The 26854-nt window shown below is 38.7% G+C and overlaps 1 protein-coding gene across 1 annotated transcript; it reads right to left on the reverse strand.

The window, feature by feature from the left end:
- Nucleotides 1-673: 673 nt before the first annotated feature.
- Nucleotides 674-25736, reverse strand: shisa8b (shisa family member 8b). Its single transcript, XM_033984311.2, has 5 exons — nt 25589-25736; nt 24264-24920; nt 9302-9426; nt 3050-3154; nt 674-1176 (listed from the first exon to the last, which is right to left on the reverse strand). The coding sequence occupies exons 2-5, from the start codon at nt 24884-24886 to the stop codon at nt 674-676; spliced, it is 1356 nt and encodes a 451-aa protein (XP_033840202.1). The 5' UTR covers nt 24887-24920; nt 25589-25736.
- Nucleotides 25737-26854: the final 1118 nt, after the last annotated feature.

Raw genomic sequence — 26854 nt, forward strand, 5'->3', positions numbered from 1 at the left:
AAACTTGCCTTGTGAACCTTAAAGGCTATGTGAATCCCCCCCTTTTATAACTACTCTCCATAATAACTATACTTGTCTCACCAGTGTAAGCTATAGGGGAAGTGTTTGGTAGGGACAAGAATTTATGTCCTAGATTTTTTTCTTCCTGAACAAAACACATAATACAAATATTTAAAAGTAGTATGTGTACAATTTACAAGTTTAACGAAAACTACTGTACAAGTTGCATTTCCAGTTATTACCTGTGTTGAATCTAATCAGCCCTTTCTGCCATAGTCACCAAGACCCATTTGTCATCTGGAGTTTCCTGCTTCTAAGGTGGCCCTGGTTGGACAAACCAAGAAAAATAAGACCTACCTATTAAAAAGTGGCACAAACCAAAGGTACATTTTTGTCCAGCCACTCACAGAATATTTGAAAAGCATATTCCATAAGTATATGTCGATTATCAAATTATTATTCTCTTTTTCAGGTTATTTTCCCCAAGGTTCACAGCCAGTCGAGGTATCCACATAGTTAAAATAGTGAATATGTGTATATAATATGAACAAACTGCTTGTTGCAACAAGTAGCTTACATAGCTAATTTATCAAATACCCCTTGGATGTTGTGCATAATTTCACGTTGTGGTTTTATTCAACGTCTTTTAGCTTTTTGCTGGTCTATTAAGTTCTCAGACAGTCACTTCAGTAGCGCTGTGAGTGGAGAAGCTCTTAGGTCTGGTGTAGTGCTGGTGGGGGTGTGCAGAATGACCCTGGTTGTGATGCACCTGCCCTGTTGCCCAATAGATGGCACCATAGGGGTGGCTGAACAGGTCAGGCATGTCTTCCATACTCTGCTTCCTCCTCGTAGAGTACGTAGTATGTCTTCGGTTTGGGTTGTGCATCTGGGCCGTGCTGTGCCCAGGAGCAGAGGTCTGTCTCTGCACGTGGCGTGCACTTGGCTCCCAGGCTTTGAAGGCTGAGCTGGAGAGCAGGGGGTTGGTGCTGGTTTGGGGATGACTCGAGGAGGGGATGGAGATGGACAAAGGGCTGTGAGGGTCACTATGAGGAGAAGCAAGTGGTTGGTGTGGGTAGGTTTTTTCTTTGGGTTGGAAGGTAGGGGGTGCTACTGGCTGGTACTGAGAGAAGTCCATCAAAGGGTAGCTCTTATAGTATTTGTGGGATGCACTGTCCGCTGGAGAGAAAACAGATAAAAAATACTGTAAGAAATAGGAATGCAAAGTTTTACAAAATATAAGGTTCAGTGCACTTTTGGTAGTTCCACACCATTTGATACTTTGCAGCTTATGTCATCAGCATCATACTTTACTTTTATTTATCTCTGTATACAGAAAAGACATTGAACTTTGTGCCAGTTTTATTTCATGTGGATTGGCCCAGTCATTTCAGAACTGTGGTTACATTTTTAATTCAACTCCCGTGTGTATGTTTCCTTAAACAAATCAAATGAAAGGAACCAACTTTGTCCATTACAAATACTAACAGATGGTAACAGTCTCTACTGTATCCACACTTCAAACTCTGCCCCTGCAATCAGGTATTTGTAATCAGAAGCAGTCTTTTGTGCTGTCATCAACTACTGTAAATTGCAGAGGCCACTGAATGCAGTTGTTTTAATACAGTATAATCTATACTGTACACTTTAGCCAATTCAACTTAATTAACATACCTTATGCAGAGTTGCTTTCTGTATATTTCATAGGCAGGAAAACAAAGTAAACGTGTAATTGAAGAAGATCAAAGATGAACACTATTCACTATTTAGTAATGAATAGCCTTGAGGATAATGTGGTATTCCTAATGTATGGGGCCGCTGCAGGCTAATGAGAGACAGCGGGTGGGCCGTAAGTGGGAGGAGAATAGATGGAGGTATGGGCTACAGAGCTAGGTTTAAAAATACCCTTGCCCAGAGTGTGTTTCCTTGTGTCATGGACAAGCATGAATGTCACTGAGAATTATTTAAATACACTAAACACTGAGGTCACCGCCGCTAGCCTCTCTGGCACATGGACTGTAACCTTGTCTCCAAGTCTGCCTTTTTTCTAGTGTTTTAGGCACTAACTTTCTTTTCCTTCGCAGATACTATTTGCATGGTTGTCATAATAACAGTGACACAAACAACCTCTATTTAAAGTACTAGGAGTACCCCAAGGCTTCTTACTTGGCCCACTGTCATTCTATTCACGACTGCTTTGCTGGAGATTGTGTGAAGACTTGATTTGAATACAGCTATAGGCTACCCTTCCTAGATTACAATGTTTGTATTTTTTAGAGATTTCTCTATTAAAACATGTAACTCACTTCTATAACTTTGTGTTTCTATTACTCCCTGGAGTGGACAAAATACAATATAACTTTCAAGGCTTAATTGATTATACTATTAAAATGTTTGCTGATTTTCCTAATTGACAGTATTGTAATATGTATTGAAGGATGCAATTGCAGTTTAGCAGAGATTTTAGTCTGCATTTTAGGAGCATTTGTGACTCTAAGTTGATCTTTGTGAATGTGAGAGCTAACGATTGTCTGTCATTGTATTGAACTCTTTCCGTTATGTCCATTATGTCCTTCTAAACACAATAATTTAACAAAATTACAATTTTATTTCTTTCTGTATTCTGTTTGAGTGCAGATTTTCTCATCTTAGTCAGTGCTCAGTCTTTCCTCATCCTTTAAACCCCAAAACAAAATCGTGACTCAAATTTGTCCTGGTACTCTTTCTGCCCTTTCCGGGAGACAGAGTATTTAACTCCACTCCCAAATCGGCAATTTTACAAGTTGTTTCTTTATTTTTTTTTTTTTAAATGCAGTATTGAACTCTATCCTTCTCTAAGTCCTCTACGGTACAGGGTACAGGGATTAACGTTTCTTTTGTATCTTTGATTACTTTGCACCTCATGAACACCATGAAATGTCTGAATGAGTAATATGCCTTCGGGGGGGTTGTCTCTAAGATTCTGACAGCTACTTTAGGGAAACAGAGCCAACCTACTGTACTCCAAAGGTTAAAATGTCAGTTAGACTTAATATCATTTGAAAAAACATACCCACTGCTTTTAGGGAGGTGTACTTGTTGAGTCCCATGTTGCTGTGATTGCTGTGCGCATGAGGCAGCCCTTGTCCAAATGGCGAATTATTTAAATGGTACTGTTCTGGAAAATAAAATAAATAACAATCAGAAGTCAATGTAAATTGATAAAATGTGGACAATGTACCCTCTAGCAGAATTATGCTTCTCCTTATGTAATGGCAATTTTTAGTACCATGTCATCTTAAATATACCCAGATAGTACAGCTATAACATGTGTGAAGTACAGTGTTTTGCCTAGAGCTAAACTTTCTAAGTGAGTTGGAGAAATGCCACTACAGTGTCTACGGTACAGTGGGGTGTTGTGAAAGTATGGGAACCTAGTGAGCCAACGGTACTGAGGTATTCCTTTAAAGAGAGCATACTATGTAAAATTTACTTTTAGGAGTTTTTTCGCTTGTTATAAGGTATTCACTCATCATTAGCTCATCATTAGCTCATCATTAGCTAATCATTAACTTGTTACTAAAAATGACTTGGTGTTTCATTTTAAGGAGCTATAGGGAGAGGGGTCTCGGTAAAGGAAAGTATAGAGCTTTTTTTGCCCTGTTTTGAGTATCGCAATTTAAGGGACTTGACTCAGGCATATGACCATTAAAATAGTAACTTGACTACAACAATTCAGTGTCCAGATGACTACCTCTGAAACCTTCGCTACATTGGACTACAACAATGTTAACCTTGATGATGTATGAAAAAGAGGAAGGAACTTTTATGACATATCAGGCCTAATTAAACAAGTGTAGTCCGTTAACTTAACAGTCACTTAACTGCATTCATTGCTACGACACTTTACCATTGTTAGCTCTTAATAATACAAAGTCTCCACATGCACTTGACTTCATCAACTCTGCCCAACTGAGAGTATTACACCCGGGTCAGAGAGTCTTGTTGTATTCCTTTTCTTGAAGCGTGCCAGCTCTGACATCCAATCTCTCTCCTGCTAAATGAACTAAGCCTAATGAAGAATGGAGAGTGGAGAGAGAGAAAGAGAGAGAAGGAAAGAGAGACATAGAGTGTGAGAAGACACCGATGGTAACAGAGGATTTCAAGTCACCCCCAGGGATCAGCATACTCAAGCACACTTGGACACTAGGAACAGAAAAATATTTGGCTGATTAACCCAACAAAATGTCTGTTATTAAGACAATACAGTTTGAGAATAATATTTGTCAAAATTTTAGAAGCAATACCACCTGACCAAGTTCTAAATCATATCTGCAGAGAAGGGACCATGCTCACAATAAGAATTAGGGCTGCAAGATTAATCATAATCGAATCGCAATTGCAATTTGAATATCCACAACTAGCAAATCACAATGGTTACAATGTTTGAAGTACCATCATTTCTTCACAAACAACAAATAATCCTGTCTCATTCTGCATAATAAACTGCTAACTCCGTAGTTTAGATCTGTACAAAAATGTTCTGAGATGTGATTTATTTGTCAGTTCTTCTGGATGCGTTTAAGATGTGCACAGAATCCTATTATTAAAACATTAATCGCAAATCTAATGGCAATGTCTGATGGAAAAATTGGCAAATCATGCAGCCCTAGTAAGTTAGGGAAGTCAATAAACCTGTCCTATTAAAATAAGTTTTTTTAGACAAATAAACAGAGGTGGGTAGTACTCAGTTACATTTACTCAGTTACATTCACTTAAGTACATTTTGAAAGAAATTGTACTTTTCAGAGTACCTTTCTAGCAGCACACTTTTACTCCTATTTGAGTAATATTTTTTATTAAAGTAGCAGTACTCTTACTTAAGAAATGCTTTGGTTACTCTTCCCACTGTGAGTAAATCTACAAGTGACAAAAGCGTTATGTCAACAATATGAAATTATTTTAGCATATGTGTTTCTTGCATCGCTTCTTCAGATATACATTTTTCGTTTACGTTTATGTTTGTAGGCTAAGTTAACAGAAACTGTAAACAGAAGCTGTAAACAATAGGTGTTTTTAATTTCAGTGTAGTTAGCTCCTCTATTCAGATAGATTTAAGGCAGTGTCCACCAGGAATCTGACCAGAACTGAAGAAGTGGCTTGGATGAGCAGCCAAATATCTTTACTTCTTCAACACTTTGTCCAGTTGACAGATGTTATATTTTTCTTTTGGTGTAGATCAGACCTGGACGACTGAGGGACTACACAGATATCTTACCTGAGTACAGTTTTTTTTGCTACGCTATCTTTCTCTGCCAATAATGCAGTTTACAATTAACAAAAACTGTAAATAATAATGATCTATAAATGTGACAAATAGAGTAATACTGATCAATATGCAGGAATACCCCACTGTTTTGGAGATGCTCTAACTAAGTCACCTATTTTTTGCTGGTCTTAGCATGTTTCCCATATTAATTTCCCCATTAGCACCTCTGAGTGAGAGTGAGGCATCAAGAATCTTTAAGCTCAGAACAAAAGGGCAGGCGCTGCTTAATGACTTACATAATATCTGGTCTCCCACCGGGCGGTGCCGCAGAGGTGCTGTGTCATCTGTCTGAGAGATTCACGAGAGCGAGAAATGCAGCTCAGCGGGAGCCCATTTGGATATTACTGAAATACACTGTAGGGGCAGCACATGCAGTGGCAAAATGCTACTTAGGTGGTACTATGTATGACAATATAAATGATGTAATATAATATAAATTAATGAATGTGAGTCAAAAGTTCAGTTGTATTTTTGAGTCCAGTGGTGGGTTTGTAAACTGTGGTACATTTGAGATGGCTGTATAATGAGTTTGATGTATTTTTAAGCCATTTGGTGTTGAGTAGTTATAACATCATTCTTTTAACTTTGAAGTAATTCATTTAAAGCATAATTTGCATAATTAATAGCCTATTTCTTGATGACCTGACTTGTAATATTTATTTATTTATTTTCATTGTGATGTTAAATATTTTCTGACATTGTGGTACTTGATGTGAACAGAGGTGGACAGAGTAGTCAAAATGTGTACTCAAGTAAGAATGTGAAAGTACTACTACTACTACTCAAGTAGAAGTAAAAAGTAGTGCCTGAGGTAAAAGCGTTTTGAAAAACTACAACTTGAGTACTGATTAACAGTTTGGAATAAACTGGTTTGGAATAACTGTATGAGTACGTGTTACTTTTAGTTTAGTTTTAGAATTTAGAAAACTACTCTGAAAAGTAAAATTTCTTCAAAAAGTTACTCAAGAAAATATAACTGAGTACTACCTACCTCATTGTGTGAATCAGATTTAAGAAATATATAGGCAAATTGTTGTTGCTAGTAGGTGTGTGTAGGTATTAACTTTTGCTTCTAGTCCCAGTCGCTTTGCCTTGGTTGATGAGAACAGATATTCACTTCCTAATGTCAGCATAAAACCTCCAGAACCAAAAACCTCCCTGTCTTTTTGACGCTCGTAACCTTTAAAGCAAGCCATGGCTGCAATCAGTAGAAATGTGCTCATTTTCAGTGTGTGTAATGAGCAGTGGTACTTTTGCCAAAGGCCTCGGTCGGCCATTTTGTCTGCGATGGAAAAACCAATAGTGTTCATCTGTTTCAGTCCAGATGATCTGTCTAGTGTTCCAGTCATTCTTGTAGCTCTAATAGACAGCATTTTGAATTGGCTTAGAGAGACACTTATGTAGATTTCTTATATATTGGCATTTGATATGGCAAAATGTACCAATTCCATTTGTATTAGCATAGCACATTTTATACATTGTTAAAGGAGTACTATGTAACTTTTCTTGTCTCCATGGAGAGGTTATTGCTTTGCCTGAATTATTAACACCTAGAAATCATTCCTGAACCATTTAACATACAATTTCTAAATTGTATGTTTCAATGTTCTTATACACGGTTTGTATTTTACAGTGTACAGTATGTCACCTACATGAGTTGTTTCTAAACTTTCTGGGGTTGTTAAAAGTATAAAAAATCAGATAGTAATCAATACTAAAACTAGTATCAAAACTAGATACTAACCAATATCAGTACTAAAAAAAAGTCACATTCACAGGAGAGAAATGAACCTTTCCTGAATATCTTTGGAATGATCTTGAACTGTGTCAGTACAAGTATTAGACACATAGACTAGTATACGCACATGGATGACAGAGAGATTACAGACATATAAGGCCACATGGTAATATAAAAGAAAGTACTGCGACCATTGAAATTGAGTTATAAATTGAGAAATTGAGTATTGTGACAACACTAGCAGTTTCTACAACCCTGTGTGTGTGAATCCAAGGAAATAAATACAAATAAAAACAACAAAAATCTTTAAATATAAATGATTTACCCAAGAAACAAATCTAATAAAATATTATTCAACAGCCATAACAATAATTTACCATAGTTACACACAAATTTCTTATTCCTAACTGTCTGTAACATAATGGCTTATTCCAGTTAATCCATCATAGAATTTGTGGATTAACACGTCCAGTACATACACTGCACTGTCACGTCATTAGTAATGTGTGAAACTCCCCAGCGTTCGATTTGAAGATAAAAGCATTATATCAAACGCCCCTCTAACTCCCCCAGCATGCCCAAACACAAGTTCAATCCCAGCTCACTTCAATGCATTCAAATGATTCACAAATCAAGTGGAATACATAAGAGGAAGCCACACAGTATGAATACAGTGTTGAGTTTGTTACGGAAAGTGCCTGAGGGCTGTTACCTGCATACATTAGCATATTAATTTCATGTACAAATGAGTTGTGCCACGTGCAGCAGACATGTGTCCCACTTCCCCTCTCACATTCTACTACTGTTTACTTTCTCTGAGCAGTTGGTGTCGATACAGTGAATCTGAATATGCTGCCAGTCTGCTAATTGCTAAACTACACAAGCCAAGCTGAAATGAGATCTCAGAGGAGGTACAGGAAATCTGCAGCCACACTATACTGTATATTGGCCGGATGAAGTCATTATGAGACTGTAGGGTTAAAGTAATGTCATGTGCTTTCATTCAACCTTTGACCTCCATTTTTTTAACAATTAGGTTGAATATAAAGAAAAATATAAGCTAAGAAGATCTATTAATTGAAGCTATCACTCTGATTCCGCTAGTAGTTAGCCAAAATTAGCATAGGAATAATTTTGGAGTTCACTGTTCCATGCAGATGGTAAATATGACGTTAATATATGTGGTTGTGTCTTAGACCTGCTTACTTTATTTAGTCGGTTGTAGCATGGCACTGTCATGTTATGGCTACAAACAATGGTAGATGCTTGCAAACCTAGCTGGTACCTGTTCTCCGACATGTTAGTGCCATATGAACCATCTCACACTCTGGGGACTTCAGGGACCGGCCTCCTGCTGATCCCAGAGTCAGGACGAAAGACTTTCAGTTTTATGCAACTAAAACCTTGAACAGTCTCATGAAGATGTGAGACAGGCCTCTACTTTGACAACATTTAAATCCAGGCTCAAAACAGTTCTATTTAGCTGTGCATATGACTGAAAGGTTTTTATTCTGCACTTTTCTCCTTTAATGTTAATCTTATGATGATTATTTGTGATTATTTATGTTTTGATTTGTTGTATTGTGATTTTAATGTCTTTTTTTTATCCTCTAAAGCACATTCAATTACCTTGTGTACGCATTGTGCTATACAAATAAACTTACCTTGCCTATATTTATCCATGGTTTTCAGAGTGTTGAAACTTTAGAACTGTTGTCATAGCGATTACAAACTGAAATATGTCAAATATGGGAAAAAAAACCCATATAATTATATGACTGAAACCCATGAACCCTATGACCTTTGCACTGCTCTACATATAAGAATATATTTGATTAAGCTTGGTATACTGTACTCAGGACCCAAGTCACCAGGCTGCATTTGCTGAGACGAGGGTCAAGCTCCTTATCTGAGCAAACCAGCGTTCAGAGTACTGTAAGTACTGTACAAGTACTGTACAAGTACTGTACCGCTGACATGATCTTGGCTAGTATTGAAAATATGGAAGGAACTGAATACTCCCACACAGAAATTATAGCAGGAGAGAATTATGAAAAGTGCTGCGAGTGAGAAAATAATGAGGAGGATGAATTTAAAGGATGAAGTAGTAGTAGTAGTAGTAGTAGTAGGAAGTAGTAGGAGTAGTGGTAATTTTTGTTTGTATATGTCTGCAAGTGTATAAATGTTTAAGTGTTTCTATGTTATGTTTCAGTACAGTAGTGTATGTGTGTGAGTGTACTGTATATTGCAGTACTCACCGCTTCGGCTGCGCAGTATCCGGGCTGAGGTCCCATTGGCCCTCTCAGAGCTCGGGGGACTGGCGCTGCTGTTCTCCACTGTGCTCACCTCTGTGCCCTGCTGCTTCAACAGCTCTGTCAGGGTCCTGTCAAAGCACAGAGGGACTTCATGTACTTGTAACAATGCCTACATAAATAATACAGACTTTATAATACATATTACTTGCGCACCCTTCAACCTATAAGATTTTTTACTTTACTTGTCGATTACATTGTTATTTTAGCTCAGTAAAACGAAAAAATAAATATGGCTGACTGAACGAAAATGAGAGACGTTTCAAGCTCGATTTTGATACTAAGGAATCAACTCAATACTCAAACCGATTCCAATATCACAATGGTAGTAAAAATACTATTTAGGCAAGTAGACTATGATTTTCAACATTAAAACATAGTACTTTCTTTTATATAACCATGTGGCCTTATATCTGTGTAATCCCACAGTGTCCAGGTAGGTTCCATAGTGGTCCATGGGTGTATACTAGTCTATCTATTTTATACTTTTTTAGTATCGATCAGTATCTGATTTTTCATACTTTTGAAAACCCTACATACTGTATTTTCTGGACTATAAATCACCCTTTTTTCAAAATGTGGCAGGGGTGAGACTTACACTCAAATGCAGTTTAAATGTGAAATATATGTTTTTTTTCTTCATTATTATGCATTTTTTGGTTTGTGCAACTTATACTCCGGTTTGACTTACGGAAAATATGATACTTTTAATCATTACCATTTAACACAACAATTCAAATTTGTTCCTAAAAAACCCCAAAACATACTTTTACCAATAAAAGACTAATCAACAAAACCCAAGCTGATCATTGAGATTAGAAACTTCTGAATCTCAATTAAAATTCAACACAGCCCTACTTCTACTCATATTCTCTTATCCACTTGTTCACACCATCGAAATCTGAGCTTTCCATCACTATCTCCAAGACATCTAACGTGAGCTGATGCAAAGATAAGTTCAGCATCATGGGTTTCACAATGATGAGAAATTAGGACATTTGCTATAGCGATGAACAATTGAAAGTAAAATATTATATACAAACACAGACGACCACTCTGCCACCAAAGTTAGAATTGAAACATTTTGACTGCAATGAAAAATCATCATCATCATCATCATCATCATCATCATCATCATCATCATCATCACATCCAAAACATTACCTCTTATAACTTTTTTAATGTAATAAATATATGCACGAATTACACTTTTTTTTTTAACGGTGCACTCAAGGAGACCTGCTCCTGTGTATTATTAAACATGAGCCCTTTAATGTCAGCAGCTGGACAGTAGATAGTGGCAGATGTGAGGACACATGTACAGCACATCTCTGTCTGATCTCACGGGACCTCTAAACACACTGTCTTTGTAGTTATTAATTCAGATGTTCCAACAGTGCAGGTATAGGGGACAGAACACAACAACCTCGCTGACTATAGGGACTAGCTAGACAATTTTCCTTTGGCGTTTTAGGTACCAAAAAAATAAAATAAAATAAAATGGGCTCAGTAACAAGTGCAGAGTTGCAGTTTAATAGTCAAGGACAGTCATAGGACAAATTTATAGATTCAATATTGTGTCTTTTTTAAATTTTATTTTAGCTGCACTTTTCTGGTGGATTGCATGTTACCTGCTTTTCTCCATGGACATGTTACTGCTTTGCTTGGAAAGTTTCGCATTCCGTTATTCAATTACAGGTGTTTTTATTGCTCAAAAACATAACAAAATACATTTAACTGTGGTTGGGGTCGCCTCTCCACAGATCTACAAAGTACTATAAAGTACTACAAAGAGTACTTTTAACTGTTCACCAAATTTCTTAGATTTTTCAGATCGCTGCTTGTGATCAATCGAAACATTTTACATTTTACATTTAGATATTGGACTTTTTCAGTTCTCTTCTCGTTTCTGCAGAAGGCACCTGGGCACAGATATTTTCATATGCTTCCAATAAACTAGGACGAGCTGATAAAGCACTTAAACATCTTGTATTTGTTCTTGTGCATTATTGCTATCGACACACCTCTGAGCAAACCCGTACTTGGTGTCACCTCCCTCTGTCTCTCATCACTTTGAATAAACACGTTCCTGTGCATTAGCTGGATTTACAAAGCTGATGGATTCACAGCCTTGATCAATAATTCAAACATCGGTGCTTGTGTTGTGCTAACGAAGCCCATAGCACATACTTACACACACACACACACACATATTTAAGAACCCCGCCGTGACAGCCAGGGGGCGCTAATTCTCCTGCTGCGAGATGTCAGTGATCCTTACAAGAGGCTCCTGCAGGGACTATGATGGCTGTGACTGCTATAGCGATAAAATACATTGCATCTCTAAACAAGGGGAGGGGAGTTAAAGAAGCAGTTTTTGTTAGGAAAGACAATCCTTCCTTAAACAGGAATGGGACCTGAGACTTAATCTCTCACCGATCTACAACTCTATCCTCAGACCCAAAGCAAACAGGAACAAAGAGAACAATAGGTGGTCATTACAAGTTGAATAGGGTCGTTAAGGCTGAAACTGGAGACAATAGCTGTTGACAGTTTCAGTGAAGTTAGCTACTCCCTTCAGATAGATATAAGACAGTTTCCACCAGCAATATGACCAGAAGCTGAAGCTTGTATGAGCAGCCAAATGTCTTCACTCCTACAACAATTTGTCCAGTTCACAGATTTAATTTCGTCTTTTGCTATGGACATTTCTAAACAAGTAATTATGGTTAGCATACTGGTTTATGAAACTTGAGTGTTCAGGCAATATGTTGGATTTCCATGCTTCTTGGGGACATTACATTGGCATACATTAATTTCCTAGGGACTGAACCTAATCTTAACCAAAGTTACTACTTCCCTAAGCTAAAACCTCAATTTAAATCATGTTATTGCTCTAATTATAAACAATGTACATAATGGGAACCTGGTTTTAAAGTGAATGTATACTTCTTTGGGGGAAATATATTCTCAGCATTTGACCCATCCTTCACTCAGTGCCCTGTGGCAATATGTCAGGAGCAGTGAGCTGGTACCATATCTGGGACCATCTCCAGATTTTGAACTAGTCTTGGTCAGGACTACCTTAGCTGGAGGATTCGACCTATTGTGCATCTGTTGGACTGATGGCGTAAAACCAGAGTGCCCAATGAAAACCCACCCAGACACAGGGAGGAACATGCAAACTCCTCACAGAAAAGTCGAATCTGTCCTGCACTCAAACACACAAAATATCAAAATTTCAAATGATAGCCAATTCACCTTAGAACCAGGGGTGGAAAGTGACCAATTACAAATACATGCATTACTGTAATTGAGTAGATTTTGGGGTAATTGTACTTTTATGTGTAGATTTCTAAACTTTTAAAACTTGTAACTGAGTAGAATTCTAGCCATGTAATTGAAATTAGTAACATTTTAAATCATGTGAGTCCAAATTGTGCAATCCACAGCTGCTATTTTTTGTTCCCACAAACACAGAATGGCACTGCATCGCCTGCTCTGATTGGCCAGAACTCAGACAATACACAAATTGCGATTTAAATGGCTGAATTAAAGTTAAGTTTTACATTTTTTATTGATCAAGCTTTGTATAAAAGTGTGATCTAAAAGGCTTTTAAATTGTGTTAAAAAGTAACTAGTAACTCGTGAGTAGTATTTCAGACAGACGTTTTACTTGAGTACAATTTTGGAAGCAGTACTTGTAATTAAATACATTATTAGCCATGTAACTGTACTTTTACTTGAGTACTTTTTTATTACAAAAAATCTTTGCATATAAATGTAGAAATATTATTCACATCTTCTCTTTGTCTTTACCCAGCCCTATCTCTGTCTTGTTGTCTTCCTATACTCCCTCTCACAGTCTGACTCATTGGTCTACAGAGCCGCTGGGCCTCTACCCAGTCTTCTCTTGGCTCATCCCTCAAACAACTTGCTGATTTGGACTTTTAATCTGCAACCAAAAAGTGTGCCTGTCTGGAGGCTATGTGTGGAGATGTGGAGCATTGGCTGAGTTTTCTGTTGGAGATGGGAGGAGGAGGAAGGTAGTCCTGTGGTTCTGCCAGAATGACTGAAGTGAGATGGTAGTAAGGTAATTAGTGTCCACCTGAGAACTCAAATTATTGCAGAGGTTGTTTTCTGAATTAATATTGAAAATCACTATAATACATGGCAGCCAAGTAGCAAAGTTGTTAGCACTCGCACTACAAGGTTCTGTATGGGATGATGTACTGTACTGTATCCTGTGTACTGTGCTTGAATCTTGATTGGTTGGTTGTTTGTCAAGCCAGATGCATTTGTATAAAAGTGTTTTTGAATGGATATTTTGGTCAATCTAGAGTTTTAGAACTCTACATTGCTATTCAATATTGTAATTCTGCAACAGATATTAATATTGTTTTTTGCCAACTAACATCCTGCAGGGCAGTCAGTGCAGATAACACGTGGACATTGGGGCAGTCTGTATTAGTCTGTAATTTAGCTCTATCAAACAGTTTTAATATTTTCAAAGACTTATGGTTATTAATCTAACACCAGAAAGCTCATATTTCTCTAAAAACTGATTTAAAACTGACACACAGGCAGTTAATGTTTCTGTTAGTTTATATTAGCAACTTGAACCAATATGGCGGCAGGTGGCAAAAAACAGTTATTAATTTGAGTTAAAGTGCATATGATCGGTTAGACTCCCTACATAGCATGGTTTGAGATTTAAAAAAAAAAATTTAAACAATTTTTTACCATATTTTCCCTACTTTATAATTTTACTTCCTAAACAAAGGCTAAAACCTGTCAATAGTTATGATCTGACAAATAAAATAGACACCTCTATTTTCCTAAATGAAAGTTGTTGTCAGACAAAATATGTTGCTTATGTGTAAATTGTTGTTGGATGAAATTTTTGTACAGCCACAATAGAACAATTTGTTCACTCATGAAAATCACAACACGTACACTATGTTAGTTATTTACTTAATAGGCTACAACCAATTTATGGATGTGTAACTGTCATTATACACTACATCAATAAGAAATACCAGACTAGTTATATTCAGGCCAGTGCAGTTGTTGGCAGTTGGTGTCATGTTGTAGTGACGCACCAAAGCGCACAGTATTGACCGTGTAAAAGTACAGATGAGTGGGGCAGAGCCAAAGCAGGGAGTACCAGTGACTCTTGACACCTCGCAAAGAGTGAAAAGTGAATCTGTGTGGATATCATGTCAATGTTATGTGCTAGATGGACTTCTGCTCTGAACCTTTGTACGTGTTACATTAGATGGATCTTATTTGATTCAATAAAGTGGGGCTTCATTATATAATACATATGTTAACCTTCAGATGACCATCCACTGCATCATCAGCAGTACTAATATAAAGTAGAACAGTGGACAAATAAATGATGTAAAGTTAATTTCATACTCAATTTTCTTTTGTTTTGTGGTCAACTTTTTGGGATGCCCCAGTGCCTCTGGGTCCCTCCAAATTTTGTTACACCTTAATTTGCATTCATAAAGCATGAATAAAAACTAAATTCATTATGAAAAAGAATATATTAAAGGTGCACTCTATAACTTTTCTAATGGGGGCCCACCACCTGCTAGACTTAGTACATTGTTTCTTTAGTGATAAATACGTTTAATGCCTTAAGGGGGGATATTTCAGTTAAAGCAATAACATTTCCATTGAGACAAGCTAGTGGCAGATCTTCTACCAGAAAAGTTACATAGTGCACCCTTGAAAAGATTCAGGCTTAGTAATGCCATCAATTCCACAATACTGCAAACAACAACCCTGCAGTCACCTCCAGTCTCTCTCTCTAAAACCTTCAAATCAGCCTAAAAATCTAGGGGTAATAATGGACTCAGACTTGAACTTTAACAGTCACATAAAATTAATAACATCTGCAGCTTTTTAACCATCTAAAAACATTGCAAAAATCAAAGGTATAATGTTTAAACCAGACGAAGAAAGACCTATCCATGCATTTGTCTCCAGTGGGTTAGACTAGTGTAATGTCCTGTTCACTGGCCTCTCCAAATGAGCCTTAAGACAGCTGCAGTACATCCAGAACACTGTTGCTCAGGTCCTGATTAGACCAAGGAAGTATGAGGACATAAGTCCTGGTCTCTGCACTGGCTCCTGTGGCTCAGATAATAGACTTTCAAGTACATCTCCCTCATGTTAGTGCCACATGAACCATCTCTCACTCTGAGAACTTCAGGGCCCATCCTCCTGCTGTCCCAGAGTCAGCACTAATCATGGAGAATTAAAGAAAATGAAAATAAAAATTTAAAATAAAAATGACTGAAAAGTTTTTATTTTGCACTTTTCTCCTTCATTGTAATTTTTATGATGATTATTTATGTTTTGGTTTGTTTGTATTATGATTTTAATGTCTGTCTTACTCTGTAAAGTACTTTGAATTACATCATCATCATTCTTAATAAAGTAACTATGAAGTAAATCTTTGTTTATGCTTTAGTAATCTTAATTAAAGTCAAGTTATTTTAAAATATTACACAAATTCAGATTCACAGAGGATGTCATTGTACCATATTAGATCTGTTATGCCTCCATGACCTTTTCTTGAGGGCAGAGCGCACAACATTTTCTAATGTGGAGTGAAAAATAATTGTGCGCATTTGGCTCCTATATTTATATGTGCCAGTTGCTGCGACGTGGAGCGGCTGGTTGTTTTTAGCTGGTCTCATGTTGGTTGGGAGCACCTACCAGATGGTCCATTGGAAGATTGGGAGCGGATGAAATGGAGCGAGGGGCCGACTCACTGTGAGGCGGCTGCTCCTGTGAACTCAACTTTTGACTGTTGCGAGGCTGAGTCACAAAGTTTTACACTCAAATAGACCGTTTTTGTTTTGGAGAAAGCGAAAGTGTCACATGGAACGCCACATTTCAGTGTAAAGAAAATGCCAGAGTGAACAGGGTGGAGGTTCATTGTGTATGAGCTGAAAAAACTACTGCTCTAACAAGGACAAAGTTAAAGCCACAGTGTGTAACTTTTTTGCCAAAAATTCGACTTCAATAAAAGCATGTTGTGTATCTTTACTTTACTTTACTTTACTATAGCATGAAATGTTTCTGTCTCCATGAAGAATGTTCCAAAGTATAGTTTTATCTTGACATAGAATCATACAGGTGACATGCCCCCTCCAAAAAGTTTTATAGTGTTGCTTTATTGATGGTAATGAATAGGTTATGCATGAATAAACTTTGCAATGTAATTGCAATGTAAGTTATAGTAGGGAAACTATCTCCCCAGAAATATAGATACACTGGTGTTTGTGAAGAGAGGAAAATAGAAAGACTGAAGAGAGTGATGCTTCTGCTGCTGTGGTGGATTGGTATTGGTGGATAGGGGGACCCATTTTTTGTTTTTGTTTTTACTTTTTAAAAATCAGCCAAACAGAAGCTTTTGAGTCACTGACCCACATTTGAGTAAGCTGTCCCAAAACTCACTAGAGAGGAGTGGAGGCGTGGCAGCTTCAGGGTAAGATTTGTCACCTGTGATGTGAGCAGAACACATTGGGTGACACAGCCTCATGTTAATGGCAGGGCGGGCACCGAACTAGAAAAGTGTCCTCATTCATGGTGCAGAGGCAGGTGAGAGGAGATATATGGGGACATCTCTCTCCTGAGGACATCACAATGCACCATGGGAACGCAGCCACTGGTAATGTCAACATCCAAATCCATGTGCACTTTTACTTGCCACACGTGCTGCTCACTTGGCGGTTAAATGCACGGCTGCACTCAATAATGTAAAGGTCAGAAAACGCAGCATTTTTAGACAACATGCAACGATTTTTGAGTATAACTCATTGTTACTGCAGTGTTAGTTATAACATGCATATATTATCCTACCTGTTTCAGCAGATGTGACACAAGCCTACACAGAGTAATGGAGGTAATTATATATATATATATATATATATATATATATATATATATATATATATATATATATATATATATATATATATATATATATATATATACACATATATATATATATATATATATACATACATACATACATATATATATATATATATATATATATATATATATATATATATATATATATATATATATATATATATATATATATATATATATATATATATATATATATATATATACCGGAACATAGCGGTATATATATATATATATATACCGGAACATAGCTGAAGTGGCTGATATCAAGAAATCCTACCAATGGCTCGAGAAAGTTGGACTGAATGACAGCACACAGGCTCATCCTGGCTGCACAGGAGCAGGCCTTGAGCACCAGAGCGACAGAGGCCCAGATCTACCACACCAGACAAGACCCAAGGTGTAGGCTGTGCAAAGAGGCCCCTGAGACAATCCAGCACATAACATGCATAGCATGCAGGGTGTAAGATGCTGCAGGGAAAGTATGCATGGAGCGGCATAACCAAGTGGCGGGCATAGTGTACAGAAACAGAGTGCAGAGTACAGTCTGGAGACCCCAAGGTCAAGGTGGGAAACACCTCCAAAGGTAGTGGACAATGATGGAGCCTGTGGGACTTCCAGATACAGACTGACAGAATGATGATTGTGATCCAACCGAACATTGTGGTGGTGGATAAACAACAGAGCAAAGCTGTTGTGGTGGACATTGCTGTACCAAGTGATGGGAATATCAGGAAAAAGGAACATGAGAAACTAGAGAAATACCAGGGGCTCAAAGAAGAGCTGGAGAAGGCCTGGAAGGTGAAGGTATCAGTGGTGCCCGTGTTCATCGGAGCACTCGGGGCAGTGACCCCCAAATTGGAGGAGTGGCTACTCTCATTATTTTGGCATTTAGCAAATAGAAATAATTTTGGTAATCCTAATTGACCTAAGACAGGAAAAGTCTGATTTCATGTCAGACAGTGAGAAAAAAGTGTATGTGGAGTGTATGTACACTTCTGATTTCTACTGTATGTATGTACTTAGTTGCGTGCAGGTTTAGTCCTTACGTACTAATGTGTTGTATTGAGTATTACTGTGTGTGCCCCCAATCAAGGCTGTGTCAGTGCTCTTTGTTACATAACATTCAGTTACTCTACAGACACTAGACCAATGCCAGGGTTGCCATGTAATCACGCACACATATAGATTTATGTATGTTGTAATACTGATGTAATGCAAACTGACCTATAATGGAACCAAACAACCTAACAAGGTATGCATATAAAGTTTACATACATTATATAAAAAGACACATATGCTTTTTATTCTCACTGTCTCACATGAAACAGACTAAACTTTTCCTGTTTTAGGTCAATTAGGATTACCAAAATGGTTTCTATTTGCTAAAATTTAGACCATTTTTTATTACTTTCTTCAAAGTCATAAGTTACATACATTTCATTAGTATATGGTATCATTGCTTTTAAACTGTATAACGTGGGTTAAATGTTGTGGATTTCCTTCCACAAGATTCTCACAACAGTTGGCAGGAATTTTGACCCATTCCTCCTGATAGAACTGGTGTAACTGAGCCAAGTTTGTAGACCACCTTGTTCGCACATGTCTTTTCATGTCTGCACATACATTTACAATAGGATTGAGATCAGGACTTTGTGATGGCCACTTCAAACTGTTGACTTTGTTATCCTTAAGCCACTTTGTAACCACTTTGGCAGTATGCTTCGGGTCATTGTCCATTTGGAAGATCCATTTGAGCCCAAGCTTTAAATTCCTGGCTGATGTTTTGAGATGTTGCTTCAGTATTTCCACATAATGTTCTTTCCTCATGATGTCATCTATTTTATGAAGTGCACCAGTCCCTCCTGCAGCAAAACAACCCTGCGACATGACGCTGTCACCCCCGTATTTCACAATTGGGATGATGTTCTCAGGTTTGCAAGTTTCGCCCTTTTTTTCCTTCAAACATAACAATGCTCGTTATGGCCAAACTGTTCAGTTTTAGTTTCATCAGACCACAGGACATATCTCCAAAAATGAAGGTCTGTCCCTGTGTGCATTTACAAACTGTAATCTGGCTTCATTTCTTTTGGAGTAATGTCTTCTTCCTGCAGAGTGGCCTTTCAGTCCATGTCGGTACAGTACTTGTTTCACTTTGGATAATGACACACTCTTACCAGCTTCAGCAGCATCTTCACAAGGTCTTTTGGTTTTGTTCTTGGTTCAATGAGCACATTTTGGACTAAAGCACGTTCATCTCTGAGACACGGAACCTGTCTCCTTCCTGAGCGATATGATGGCTGGACATTTCCATGACGTTTATACTTGTGTATAATTGTTTGAACAGATGAACGTGGCAGCTTCAGGCATCTGGAAATTGCACCAAGGATGAAACAGACTAGTGCAAGTCCACAGTTCTCTTCCTGATATCTTGGTTGATTTCTTTTGACTTTCCCATGATGTTACACAATGAAGCAGTGAGTTTCAGTGATGCCTGATACATCCACAGGTGTGTCTCTAATTAACCCAATGTTGTCAATAAGAATCAGAAGCTTCCAAAGACATGACATCATCATCTGGGTTTTTCCACATTGTTCAAAGGCATAGTAATCTTACTCTATGCAAGCTTCTGACTTTGAAGAAAGTCATGAAATTTGTCTAAACAAAAATCTTATTATTCTGGCTTTTAGCAAATGAAAATAAATCATGTCAAATGGTGAGAAAAAAACATATGTGCCTTTTTATGTAGTGTATGTAAACATGTGGTGTCTACTGTAAGATATAATCAAAGCTTTTTGAAACTTTTCTGGTGAAGGGAAAGGCTCCTGTTTTCCTCCCAGGAGATGCTATAGCACTGTACTATTCCACAGTATGATATTAACAGAGTGGAGGAAGAATGAGGCTGAGAAGAGGCCTTCCTGTTGCCTTCACCTGGTTCCCCTTGGACGCTGTTGTGATGCCCAGGCTGCAGGACACAGAGGAGGAACACTGTTGTCTTTCCCTTGGGATCAACAAAGTATGTATCTATCTAAACTGGTCTATCTCTATGAAGACAAGCACTTACATTACTAGGCCTGGCTTCAGGTCAGATATATGAATAGCCACCAGAAGCTATCTGTGCTACTGCAGTCTAATTGTGTGTCATCTTTGGCCGGACAGAAAAAGAGCAGAGAGCCCAGGTGAGCCTGAACAAAGGCCAGGGGAGGGGAGAGGTGAACAGGGTTTTACATTTGAGACCTACTGGTTAAAAAAGATCTAATAAACTTACAGATGGTAACATTAATGCCATAGTGTGGATCAAATATTTCCTTAGAGATAAGGACCCCAACCTGATAAGTTAAGTAGTACACCTTTAAGCAAAACAATTCTTATTAACTGTTTATTTTCTATAGACAGTTGGGCTGTACTTAAACTTGCACTAAAGTAAGTAATCGCTATCCATGCAATACAGGCCGTTTATTAGTATATTCTTGTACTGACTGATTGTGGCAGGACTGCACTTTTGTTATGTCCCCTACACAGTGATACACACTTTAATCAGCAGCATGGTGGCTGAGTGGGTAGCACTCTCACCTTACAACACAAGCACAATAGGTAAAACCCTGGCCAAGGCTTGCTCAAGATCTGAAGTTAAGGCCCCCTGCACTGCATCATGGCACTCACTACTCCTGATTGCTCCAGCGGAATTGAAGGATCAAATGCAGAGGCAAATTCTGCTGTTGGGACAATAAAATGCAACCTTAATCTGTTCCTTGGCCCATTAGCATTAGCCTATCTGAAAATGCCTATCTGAAAATACAGTCAAATGAAACTATTAAGATGAAGGAACACTAGGAGACCCCATGTGGACCATACAGAATATTTAGCATTTTTAATTTTTCAGATTTTATTATTTTGCTAACATCTGGAGAGCCCGACACACACTAGCTAGCACACACACTTACACTTCACACATGACTGGCTGTCCCTCATGTGTCCACATTAGTTCAGTGAGCGCACCATATGACCCCTGCCTCTTTTGCTCAGAGCAGAGGTACATGCGAGGACCTCCAGGCAGGTTTTAGGGGTCCCCTACAAGATGCTTGTCGGGGGGCTTATTTGTCAACATTGAGAGATTCTTTGTCCCTTATCATCCATGCTAGAATTTAGTCCGGTTAAAGCTTTAAAATAAAAATAAACAAATGAGGTCCTATTGTTTGTACTGTAGTCCTGCGTAGTGATTGTAAGTACTCTACTCTACTCTAGGCTATTCTATTTAAAAATTTAGATAAGCAAAAAGACAATTCTTGACTATTTAGGTTTTAGTCACAATATAATTGGGTCATTAAGATTATTATTTGAGTAAAGAAGGCAAAAATGACTAAATGCACTTATATACAAAATATACTAAACCAAGTGCAAAATGCTAGACTTTCAGCTTTTGTGGGGCTCTGTGCATCTGCATAGGGAACAGTATTACCCCCAGGCTAGTCCCCGACCTATCTGTGTTCTGCCACCCTATAATGCCATTGCGAGCATCAGTGTTGCTAACTGGATATAATTATTTACAGTGGTGATGTGTGTATGGAGGTGACTTAGAAACGAGAAGGTCAAGAATAACTTGGTGTTTGGTGGCCTTTTTATCAGATGTGACATGTGTGACCTCAGGAGCCGCTCCGTAGCCTTTGTTGGCATTGGATTAGCGCGCCATGTTAGCACACATAATGTAACGTGGTGTTGGTGGCATTAGGAGGTGTGTGTGTATCTGTGGATCATGTGGATTGGGACTTTGAGAGCTGATTCAGAAGAACTGCTGGGGTTTATAAGAATTAATCAGGCTTCCAGGATGCTCTGGAAAAGTCCACTGCAAAAAGTCAGCAGTCTGGCAAGAAGAGGCTTTATCATGAGGAGATTGTCATAAACTGTTGATCTTTTCATCACATTTTTAATTTATTTTTTTATACTTTTGAAAAGAGTTGAGTGTTGTAACTTTCATTTTATAAAAAATTATGTAAGAGCAGAATTTGAGTTTGTCGTACCTCCTTGTCTATGCCCAATCCAATCTGAACTTGGATGCTAGATATGGTTAGGCTTGGTTAGTACTGAAAAGACCACTTGAAATACTAGGCCCCAGAGGTGACTATAGCACATTGTCATTGTGTTCTTAGGCAAGACACTTCACTCACTTTGCCCACTATGAAAGTGGTGTGTGTGAGTGTTGGTGGTGGTCGGAGGGGCCGACCCAGGGCAGTTGTGGCTACAGTAACTTAATACCACTAAGTATATATGGGCAGTGATGAATAATCCACAAAACTATAAAGTGACGTGAAAAACTATATAGTGACTGAAAAAGCCTATTACTAATGTTGCTTAATGTTCAGGATAATAAAAAATAAAACAGATGTTAATTCCTTCTAGAAAAGAAATGCCAATGCAGAGCAACATGTGTCAGGTGTAATTAAGAAGTCCTGCAACTGCCAGTCCACTGTTCTCTGTTTAAGATCTAAAGTTAGTGAGGCAGGGAGAAAAACATACAATTTTCAGATTTGTAGTGTGGTGAGGAGCTGTTCCAAAAAAAATTTCCAACTGGAAGTGGTTATTTCCATACCTAGTTTCACACGCGAGCCTCACTTATAAACAGAGTTTTGGACTTGGGGATTTGTGTCAGCAGGCTAATAAGTGCAGGAGTGTGCAGAGCAGTGTGGTGCGGTAAAGCTGTAATCTTTCGTGAAATTTGTCTAATCTGGAGGAGGAGGAGAGCTCATCTGTCACCATGTTTTTTATGCTCTTTCTATTTCAGAGAGGTGCGGCCCACGAGAAATATTAATCCACCATACTATATACACTATATATGTGTGTGTGTGCATGTGTAAGAGAGAGAGTCTAAGGGAGTAGATTAGGACCAGGGTGAATGAGAATGCTCAAATTGAGATGCACAAGAAGCAATAGGGTGGTGCAACAGAGGGCGGCCATGATGGATGAGACAAACAGGGGCACAAAGAGGTGGTCACCAAGTCATACTTTATAATGATAAAGTGGAATAAGATTGTAAAAACATTAAAGAACGTAAGCATAGGAAAAGTTTAAAAGAAGACACTTAGGCTTCAAAAGTTTAGGTGAAACAGCAGAATGTCCCAAAAGAACTGCAACTCTCTTTACATAAGCTATAAAAGTGGCGCAAATTCACAAAAACGTTATATTGCAAAAGAAATACTGCAGCAATCTTGTATTCCAAATGCCTTTTTTATTTCATATATAAATCATGCTAACAAGCAAAGCAATAGCACATAAAGGGTTAAATACAGAAGCAAATGTCAAATGAAAAACAAAACATGGAGGACAGAAACAGAGAAATGAGAACAAAGAGAAATGTCACATTAGCAACAGTAAAAATGCACAAAAGCAAAAATAATACATGAATCATTTGTATGCAAGACATACAAGTAAATTCATGGGAATGCAGTTAACATTCATCGTAAAATGAACTACGTAGGAGACAAGACAGTAGGGAACACAATAGAGCAGGTTTGTGGAGGTAAATATGATCCAGCAGGTGAAATAATGATGGGATAAATGTAAGCACATGGACAGCCACACAGCTACACATGCTAGCATACATGCAAGTTAGCCAACAGGTGTCTACAGGTGTAACTGGTGACTGCTTCTGATATGTAGATTTTAGGTCTGAAACTTTGGACTTTTGAATACATGCCAGGGACATATGTGTACCCATAAATGGTGAGTATACATATGTTACCAGTAGGTTTGGATTTGAATACTGTGCTCAGGGTTGCCACAGGATAGATGTCTTTATTGTGTCTTTATTGTATATTATTTTGGGAGTGATGATTATCTGAGCATTCAGAAATGCTGACAATCCCAGTTTAGTGGTGAATCTAAAGCAGATAACTCTGGATCTGGTGGACATCCTGCTGCAACCCTCTCCTGTCCACCACACACAGGGCATGCATCTCACCTGGAGTTGAGATCGGCCTGAGCCGCTGCTGCTCCTCCGCTCCCCCCTCGGCTCTTCTCCAGGCCCAGCTTGGTGAAGATGCCCACCAGCACCATGATGGCCACCACGCCGCAGATGATGTATACGATGAGGTGTGTGCGGTCACGGTCCTGGTCACCCTGGCCCTCGGTGATGGTGGCCACAGGTTTGCCGGTGTTGGCCCAGATGGGCGTGTCGTAGTTGTTGCAGATGGTCTGGTCCAGCCGCTGCTGTCTGAACTGGCAGCAGAAGCGGTAGAAGCAGGTGCCACAGCAATACAGGAAGACCCCTGCATTACAGTTGAACGGAGGGTCCCACTGACCCATGACATCATAGTAACCCTGACAGCGTGTCCCACCCACTGGGGGGCCGTCCTCGTCGTCAGGGTCTCCTCCGCTAGTGGGTGTGGACAGACCTGTCTCAGGAGGAGTGTTCTGAGTAGTCTCTGTGTACTTTGCACTGGTCTGGTTGGCCAGCTTGGTGGGGTCGATGAACGCCTCCCCCTTTGCAGTGACCGAAGGGTTCTGAGCGAAGGAGGGGGGGGTCATGAGGAGGAACAGGAGAGACAGGAGCAGGCCACAGGGGGCAGGTGTGGAGGACACCATGCTGCTGTGAGACCCTCACTCCCAGTACTACAGCCTGCAAACAAGAAGGACAGGTCATCAAGCGTCTCTGTATAAGCCTGCTGTTACACAATATGACTGGGGCACGGCACTCTTCAATATATTATCAATCACAGTTGAAGCTGTAAACAGTGGTAATGTTCTTATTTATATTTGTGAAACTATGGCTTCTTCAGATGATTGAATGAGCAACACACAAAGGCACAACCCTTTCATATCTACTGGTAATAATTTTATCCAAGTTTGTCCAGTCTAAAATTGACAGTCTTACATTTTGTGTCATATTAAGTTAAATTCAGATTGTAATTGTCATCAAAGTTGAAAATCCCCCTTGAGCTCACAGCCACATGTTTGAGCTGAACAAACTCTGTGGAGTTAGAAGTCATTGATTGATTTTAAGCCGAATGGTTAAACACATGATGCGCTCATTGATCTTACGTTCTTATGGAATCAATGGTGAAAAGAGGCCAGGGACGTTTGAAACAGGTCAACTGGCTCCACAAGCTAATCACAGTGTTTTAAAACTACTATGTAGCATCATTTTGGCATTAACATAAAAATAAGAATAAACAAAACACATTAAAGAAGCTAAATGTCTATGAAAACAGACTCAGTAAATGTTAACTTCACCCATATATGCCAGAATAACTACGGCATATCAGAAAGTGTGTTCAAAATACTTACACTTTTCCAGTTGGCAGCTGTCACACTCCTCCACTCAGTTCTCCAGATTTGACAGGGTTCACAAATCCCCTTAATATAAACGTCCCCAAACTTTAGCCAGCGTCATCTTTTGCTCCCTACACTTTCCCTCTCTTCTGTTCAAGTCTTCTCCATGATCTGGTCCAAATTCACATCACCTCAAACCCACAATGCCCCAACACACGACACAGTCTTTGGTCCTGTCCGGTCTTCTTGTTCTGTCCCTTCTGTGTCCAGGGAAAGTGGAAAGGCGACGGGTAAAGTCAACAGTTCGGACACGAATGAGATGAGCTTGCGTGTGTTTACCTCTGTGGCACAGGCGCGGAGGAGAGGGAGAGAGTTGTGGAGAGAGTACCCAGGAGAGAGGGGGAAAAGAGAGGGGAAGGGGGGTGGGCTGCATCTCTGAACATCCCCAGAGGACAAGTGCTCGCAGGACTGAATCAAACAGACTGGGAGTTTGAGAGATGGAAATATTGTTTTTAACATAATCTATCATATGTATTATTCAATGTTCAACCACATTTTGTTTACATTCAAGCAAAGCAATAATAATCTCTATGTAGATGAGCAGGTCTACCCTCCACTGGAAAAGTTGCATAGTGCACTTTTATTGACTGTTTAAATAGATCTTAAAATTTAAATTGTTTGTCATGGGTCAACATGAAATAATAAAAAAATATAATGAATAATGTAAAAATTAAATAGGGTTAACACTGTATTTTTTCCAGTGTATAATAATAATATATAAAAAAGATTAAGGTTTTTCAGGGATATAACTTTTTTACAAAATAATTATTGTTTATTCTGTCTTTCCCCAACTGTAAACCAGTTTGGCAGAGTTTTGATATTGTGCAAAAATGATAATAAATAAATAAAAATAAATCTAATAACCTAATATAATCTAAAATACCTAGACCACTAGATTATATGTACCACAACATGCAGCTCCTCACTTCTGCTGTCATCCCCTCTCCCTTCCCTCCCCTCACATCTCCTGGTGCCATTTTCTGTGCCACGTGCATAAAGAGCTCCTGTTCGGATCAGAGAGATTGGGAAGTCAGCAGGCAGGGTCCGACTGTGGCTTTGCTCCGTTTTTGTTTAACTCCCAACCTGAGGTGCATACAAGTCTGGCACAGGGAATACACGATGGCAGCCATGAAGATGTGAAGTATTACATGAAGGAACATGCAAAGCGGTGCAGGTGCACACTACTGTTAATGTTTTCATATGATGGAGTGCAACTATTGG

Source organism: Periophthalmus magnuspinnatus, chromosome 19 (assembly GCF_009829125.3).
Source record: "Periophthalmus magnuspinnatus isolate fPerMag1 chromosome 19, fPerMag1.2.pri, whole genome shotgun sequence".
In the NCBI taxonomy this organism is placed as follows: Eukaryota; Metazoa; Chordata; class Actinopteri; order Gobiiformes; family Gobiidae; genus Periophthalmus; species Periophthalmus magnuspinnatus.